Raw genomic sequence first — 7982 nt, 5'->3', positions numbered from 1 at the left:
AATACTTTAGAATTTTAAAATTCAATATCAAATAGGTATTTAGACGGTGTTTGACATAGTTTATAAAAATTAGCTAATAAATACTTATAAGCATTTAAAATTATAAGCAGTTTTAAGCATTCAAATTTATTGTCAAACAGGTACTTTAACAGTATTTGATTTAATTTATAAAAATTAATTGATAAATACTTATAAAAAAAATAATTTATGCGGTCAAAAAAATAATGATTTGTAAAAAAAATAAAATAGTTATTGATAAAAGTTTTGTAATATGATATTTTTACTAAGCTAAAACAAGTTTTTCAATTTATTGCATGTAATTTCTATCACTAAATTAAATTTATCTTTTTAAATCTAATTGATATATAAAGAGTTTAAACCTCCACAGTCATGCATGCTATTTATTTTAGTTAATTATTCTCAATTTCAATTTCAATTACCGATTAAAATATGAAGAAATTTTCTCTCTTATCTTACAGACTCATACTCATAGGAAAAATTCAAGAACAGTATCATTAATTAAAAATAGCTTTTAATCTCATAATTTTTTTTTATAAAAGAAGTAAGAATTCAAATTTAACACCTCTTTTATATAAGTAATGCGTCTTTAATCACTCAATTAAGTCAAGTTTCAATAACCATTCATTTTATGATTAAGAAATTTATAAATAAAAAAGTATATTTTTTTCACTCTTTTTATAGTCCATAGTTTATATTTCAACTTATTTTTTTTTTAAATCTCTTTTGTGATGTGGGCACAATATCTAATTATCTCTAATTAATAAAGTAAAAAAGCATCCCATCTCATAAAAAAAAGGTAAAAAAGCAAAACCAATCATTTAAAATTATAAATTGTGCATATCCTAATAGATAGCAAAATTAGATTCAGTCAAGGTGGTACTAATCATAATAATGCAAAGAGATTATCATTGCAATAAATGAACAATGTGAAATCTAATGTTATTGCTTAATTATTATCATCACAAAAAGCAAATAATAATAATAATAATAATAATAACTCAACTGAAGCCCAAGTCATTAGCTAACAGCTTTTCAAGTAGAAACAATAAGAGAGAAGTGATCTTATCCTATTATCAAAACCACCATCTAAAATTAAAGAGAAAGAAGAAAAGGAGATAAGGGTCATTTTCCCAAAAGAGGCCAACCCCAACTGGCAGTGTCCCTATCTTTGGGAACTTAAACAGTTAGGAAGCATGAATAGTTAGGTGGGAATGGGAGCAGGCGTAGGGTTACCCCAAAAATCTGTCCCTTATTTCACTAGTAAAGATGGTGGTTGGCTTTGTCTTTGTTTGCACAAGATGGGGCACATGCCCTTATTTATGATCACTTTCACTTTATTTATGATGAAAATGGTGGACATATGCATGTACTTTTTTTGCCTTTGAAAAGAAGACATTGTAGTCTATGATTGCAAAGCATTCTTTTTTCTTTCTATCCTTTTCTTTTAAGATTTTTTTTTAAATAAAATAAAATTATATGAAGTTAAAACAGATCATGGTACGTATTTATTCATACAACTAAATTTTTATTTGCATAAAAATAAACTTTATGTATATATAAAAGCTAAACGAGGTAAGAAGCATACAGATCAATGGTGGATTCAAAAGATTTCATTTTGGGGTCAATTTATAAAAATTAAATTATAAAATACTATGAAAAAATTATAATATTAATATTTTATAATTAAACTGAAGAGAAAAGTATTAAGTAGTATTATAGCATTATTAATGCTATTAAATATATTTTTTTATTATAGTCTTATTAATTTTAATTTTATTAAAAAGAGGTTAATAACAAAATTTTTGAAGGTTCAATTTATACATATTTAAACATATGTAAGGTGTTTTTAGCCAAAAGATGGGTCATTAACCCCTATTTTTTTTTATATAAATCTGCTTTTGATCTAGAACATCAGAATTCAGAAAGCAACCAAATGGATAAGAAAAGAAGAAGAGGAGGGTGATCTTCTAAGAAAGTGTTAGAATTTGTACCTTAGCATAAGCTTGAGTTTGAATATAAACTCAAATAATGCAACTACAGATTCAAACATTTATTGGGGATTCTTGAATCTTACACTGAGTTCAAATTATGGCAGAGATTCTTGATGAATGGTCTACACATTTATTCAAAAAGGTCAACCTTTTCCATGATTCCAAAACCAGGGTAGCCAACAGAAATATGCAAGTGTGTATGTAATCAGAATTCTGCCTATAATTAAAATAATATATATATATATATATATATATATATCCCTTTTCTTCTTTACAGAAGATATTGGGTTCATATTATTGAATTTATGAATTTGTATTCTTGAGTTTATGATTTTTTTTTTTTATCAAGCTTGATTTTATGACTTTGTGTTTGGTAGATTTATGGATTTGTATTCTTGTGTTTACGAACATGTTCTTAATTTTAATATTTTATGTTTTTTGAACTTATTTTATCTTTATTATTTTACATTTAATATTTTATTATTAAAATTAGAAAAATAATATTTTATTTTAGGTAAAAATTGGGCTATTTGAGTTTATTTAGAAATGTGTGGCTGATTTGGGTCAAAGGTCACTTTCCCAATTATTTTTTTTTCTTATATTTAGCATATTAATATGATTAATGAGAACAAAAAATATTTATATAGAAAATATATTTAATTTTATTTCATAATAATATAAAATATTATACTTACTACTATAAAATATCTTATGAAAATATTATTATCTATTAATATATATAATTATGATTTAAAATATATTTTTTAACTTATATATTAATTTAAAAAATAATAGTGATTAGTTATTTCATAAAACTATTTAAAAGTTATTTTAAAGTAATTTAAAACTCCATTTATTTCAAAAAAAAATTTATATGTAAAAAATATTTTATATGAAAATTATTTTTTAAGAAAATATTTTTTATGAAAAATATTTTCTGTTATTTGACATATACTTAGTATTTTGTCATCATTCATAAAATTTACTAAGTCAAGCAATATGAAAGTTGAAAAAGTGAAGTTAGAAAAATGACTTTGAGTTATAAAAATAAGAAGTCATTTTCTCTTATTTTGGGGTTATTTTCCTTTGATTAAATTTTTTAAACACCCCCAAATATTGAAAAATAAAGAAAATATTTTTCAAAAAAAAACATTTTTCTTCAAATAAATGGAGTTTAAGTATTTATTTAAAAGGTACTTAAAAATAATTTAATTTATCAAAATAATAAAAAAGAATATGTAATTGAGTATTATATTTGTTAAAATAAGGATATTGTTGATATTTTTTAAAAAATCAGTAAGTTAATATAGTTTTTTTTTATTTAGTTAAAGAATAGTTTTAAAATAAATAAATATATTATACGTAAAAGGTAATCACTCTTAAATTATTATTTATAATATTTTTTTAACTTATAAGGTAAATTAAATGAAAATATACTTAAAAAATGTTTAATTTGACTTATAAGTTAAGTAAAATCATAAATATATTAGTATTTGAATTAATTTATAAGTTAAAAATTTTACTCAAAATATATTAGAAATTATAAGTAATGATACATTACTTATGACTGATCTACTTATTTTAAAATAATTTTTTAATTAAATAAAAGACTATATTATCCTAATAATTTTTAAAAAAATCAATATTATTATCATTTTAACAACTATAATACTTATTCTTTTTGGTAATTTTAACTAATTAAATTACTTTTAAATACCTTTTAATAAAACACTAAAATTATTTAAAAGTTATTTTAAAGTAATTTTATTAAATAATTAATTATTTATTTTTAATTTTAACTTAAAAGTTAAAAAATATATTTTAAATCAAAAGTTAAAATTAAGTAGTAAAATTAAATACTTTCTTATTACTTTTTACTTATAAGTAAATTTAATTAATTTATAGTAAAATTAAACACCCTCTAATTAAATGGACAATAAGAAAACAATGAATATAAACTATTCTAGTTTCTTTGATGAACCCATAACCATAGAGATCAAGAACACTCTAATTAAACTCTAATTAATTATATAAATAATTAATTAAATATAAAATATATTAAAGAGTGGTGGGCTGGATACATAGTAGAGGATAAGAATAAGCTGGGCCTAGGCTGGGCAGAAGGTTTTATTTTTATATAAATCAGTCAGTTCAAATTTTATCAGTTTTTTACTAAAAATAATCAAATAGAACCGAAAATCAAACTTTGTTATAAAAATACTAATAAAATCAAACCATTTAGATAAAAAAAAATAAATTAAAATGATTCGATTGTATTTTTCAATGATACCTATTTGGCTTTTTGTGCTCACTCTTCATTTCCACTGATGGAAATGTCTTGGTCTTCTCCATTATCAATCTTTGCTTCTCTGTTATCCTCACTGAAGTTTTTCATTAGAAAACAGTTGAGCCATTATGGCTGCTGCTTCTTCTTCTTCTTCTTCTATCAATCTTCAATAGAAGAAGTATGATGCGTTTATAAGTTTTAGAGGTGCAGACATCCGGGATGGTTTTCTCAGTCATCTGTGCGAAGCTTTGCGTCGAAAACAAATCTGTACTTTCAAGGACGACAAACTTGAAAGAGGCGAAGAGATCTCACCAGCCCTCAACTCAAAGGTTTCCATATTCGTTTTCTTAAAAAACTATGCCTTTTCTCCGTGGTGTTTGGATGAGCTTGTGAAGATTCTTGAATGCCAGGAAACTACAGGACAAATAGTATTACCAGTTTTTTTTATCAAGTATATCCCTCAGACGTTCAAGAGTTGACAGGAAGATTTAGAGATGCACTTTCACAACATTAAAAAAAAATTCAAACACTGTTTAGAAAAGGTGATGAGTTGGAGCCGTGCTTCGAAGAGAACGGCCAACATTTCAGGATGGCATTCAAGAAATATTAAGTAAGACACTTATTTTCAGTCTACTTTTTTACTTATATAGTTGATTTTTTTTGGCTTAATTTCAATTGCTTATATTTATTTATTTCTTTCTGGTTCATTTCAAATTACTATTGTTTGGTCTTTATATGTGATCAGGCCTGAATCTAAATTACTTGAGGAAATTGTCAATGATGTTGGCAAGAAATTAAATAACCAGTTTCTAGGTATTTATGATGAAGATGGCTTTTTTGGAATTGATTCTCGTGTCAAGAAAGTTGAATCATTTTTATGTCTTGAATCAGAAGATGTGCGTATGATAGGAATTCGGGGAATGGGTGGTATAGGAAGGACAACTATTGCTGACAAAGTATTTAATAGAATTGTGAACAAATTTGAGTGTCAATGCTTTATTGCAAATGTCCAAGAAGAGCTAGAAAAGCACACTCCTGTTCATTTGAACGATGAAATCCTTTGCAAAATATTAGGGGGAGAAGATTTTCATGTTGGCACACCACGTACATTGCATCCTTTTATTAATAGAAGTCTTCAAAATAGAAGAGTTCTTATTGTTCTCGATGATGTGGAATGTTACTTGCACCTAACAGAGTTAGTAGGAGGGTGGAATTTGTATGGTCCAGGAAGTAGAATCATTGTAACAAGCAGAGATAAGCAAGTGCTTGAAATTGTGGACTGCGAGAAATATATTTATGAGGTTGAGAAATTAAATGACTGTGAATCTCTTAAACTCTTTAGCTTGCATGCCTTCAAACAAACTCAATCCACAAATGGATACACGAAGCAGTTATCAGAAAGAGTGATAAGTTATACTCAAGGAGTTCCATTAGCCCTTAAGGTTTTAGGTTGCAGCCTTTATGGGAAGGGTGTGAAAGAAAGGAAAAGTGAGTTGGAAAAACTTGAAACTATTCCAAATAAGGAAATTCAGGGCGTTCTGAGAAGAAGTTATGATGGACTAGTTGATAATGAAAAGAGTATATTTCTCCATATCGCATGTTTTTTTAAAGGGGAAGATAAAGATGTGTAAAAAATATATTAGATTGCTGTGGTTTTTTTGCAGAAAGTGGAATACGAAATCTGCTTGACAAGTCTCTCATAACTATTTTCAAAGAGAAGTTAGAGATGCATGACTTGCTAGAACAAATGGTAAGGATATTGTTTGCAAGAAAAACAAAAAGCCCAGAAAGCGTAGCAGGTTGTGGAATGCCAAGGATATATATTACATACTGACAACAGACAGAGTAAGAAAATGCATTGATTTTTTTCATTTTTTTGTTTTAATAAGAAATGTAGTTTTGCGAGTTTTATGCACATTTTCTTTGCTTAAGCTGAAAGTGTTGAAGCCATGTCATTGGACTTGTCCAAAATTAAAAACACGGAACTATGTCCTTCTGCCTTTGAGAAATTTTATAAGCTTAGATTGCTCGAATTTTACAATCCTTGCTTTAAGGAAATCAAGTTACATCATCCGAAAGGCTTGGAATTTCTTCCAAATGAGCTGAGGTTTCTCTACTGGGATCAATAACCTTTGAAATCATTGCCATCGAAATTTTGCCCCGAGAATCTTGTTGAATTGCACATGCAGGGTAGCCAACTCGAACAACTTCGGAACGAAGATGCTCCGCTACGTTGAGCATGATTCTTTATGAAATTTTCTGTTGAAACTTGAGGATATTGAAACTTATTCTTAACCTTTTCTTTGTCTTTGCAGTGTCTTGAAAAGTTGATATTTATGGATCTCAGCAAAACTTTGAGGTTATATTTTTGAGAGGTTGTAGGAGTTTGGTTGATTTTTCTTCGTCTTCTAAGTATCACAGCAAGATTATAGATCTAGATCTTCGACACTGCAGAAAAATCGGGCCATTTTCGAAGCAGCATTTATTTGACGAATCTTGCAAGTCTTTCTTTGAATGGTTGTTGAAAACTAGCTCATCTGCCAAGCAGCTTAGGCGAATTGAGATCTTGAATATCTTTATCTCAAGGGATGCAAAAAGCTAGCGAGTCTTCCAAACAGCATACGCAAACTGAAATCTCTAAAATGTCTAAACATCAAATATTGTGTAAATCTCCATAGATTGCCAGAGAACTTGAGCGACTTGGAATCTCTGGAGAACCTGAAAGCAACTGGAAGTGGGATAAAAGAACTACCATCTTCTATCAATCAGTTGAAGAAATTGAACTACTTGAACTGTGATGGATGTGAAGGTTTGATATTGCCTCCTTTCACAGGTTTGGCCTCTCTTCGGATGCTTTCTCTCCAGCGTTGTGATATATCAGAAATTCCCAGTAATCTTGGCTCTTTAGAGTCGTTGGTATATTTATATTTAAGTGGAAATAATCTCAGAAGCTTACCTACAAGCATCAAGAAATGTTCTAAGTTGAATACACTTGATTTAAGTGATTGCATGATGCTTCAATTTTTGCCAGAGCTTCCACCAGGTTTAGCAGAGTTAGATGCAGAAAACTGCACATCCGTGGAATATGTATTGAGATCATTCATACAAGGATATATGAATTCCTGCTTGAGGATGAATCTTAGCAAATGCATTAATTTGGATAAAAGTGAATGCAGTGAATTAATACTGCTGAAACTTCAAAGCATGGGAGAACCAGAGGAACAATATCTGAACAAAAAGGTCAATTTCTTTCCCTCTAGTGTTATATACGTGCATTATTTGATTTAGATTATAAATCCAAAAAAATAAAATAAAATCAAATCAAATCAATTTTAAGAGTTTAGTTTGATTTATCCTCTTTAATTTTTTTAAAGATAAAAAAATTTGATATATATATATATATATATATATATATATATATATATATATATATATATATTATAAAAGTATAAAATAATTAATAAAAGTTTATAAATTAAAGAAAACCATATTAAATAAGACTATTTAATAAATAAATCTTATTTAAATGTGAAACCCTAAACCTAAAAATAAATCTCCCCGCCACAACTCACATTTCATTTATCATTTATTTATTTATTTTTTTTGTTTATATTACATTTATAAAGTTAAATTCAAGAAAAATAGTTGAATAGACTTAAGAAGTGGACAGAGGAAAGACAAAA

At 26.9% G+C, this 7982-nt stretch overlaps 1 protein-coding gene across 1 annotated transcript; it reads left to right on the top strand.

Moving 5' to 3' along the window:
* The first annotated feature begins 4518 nt into the window (after positions 1–4518).
* LOC110647358 (disease resistance protein Roq1-like) lies at positions 4519–7587 on the top strand. The gene is made up of 5 exons (XM_058147972.1): positions 4519–4628; positions 5045–5877; positions 5964–6049; positions 6615–6658; positions 6978–7587. Exons 1-5 carry the CDS (start codon positions 4519–4521, stop codon positions 7585–7587), a joined length of 1683 nt encoding a protein of 560 aa, XP_058003955.1.
* The last annotated feature ends 395 nt before the right edge of the window (positions 7588–7982 follow it).

Source organism: Hevea brasiliensis, chromosome 6 (assembly GCF_030052815.1).
Source record: "Hevea brasiliensis isolate MT/VB/25A 57/8 chromosome 6, ASM3005281v1, whole genome shotgun sequence".
Taxonomy (NCBI): domain Eukaryota; kingdom Viridiplantae; phylum Streptophyta; class Magnoliopsida; order Malpighiales; family Euphorbiaceae; genus Hevea; species Hevea brasiliensis.
The sequence above is the reverse complement of the archived record's forward strand: the minus strand, read 5'-3'. Positions and strand labels throughout refer to the sequence as shown.

Bases quoted from the DNA above. Each gene is read 5' to 3' on its own strand.
- LOC110647358 (XM_058147972.1), top strand. From the start codon at position 4,519: ATGGTTTTCTCAGTCATCTGTGCGAAGCTTTGCGTCGAAAACAAATCT. The intron at 5,878-5,963 runs GTATATTTCTCC...GTTTTTTTGCAG, and splicing joins ACTAGTTGATAATGAAAAGA to AAAGTGGAATACGAAATCTG. The intron at 6,659-6,977 runs GTTATATTTTTG...AAATCTCCATAG, and splicing joins GATCTCAGCAAAACTTTGAG to ATTGCCAGAGAACTTGAGCG.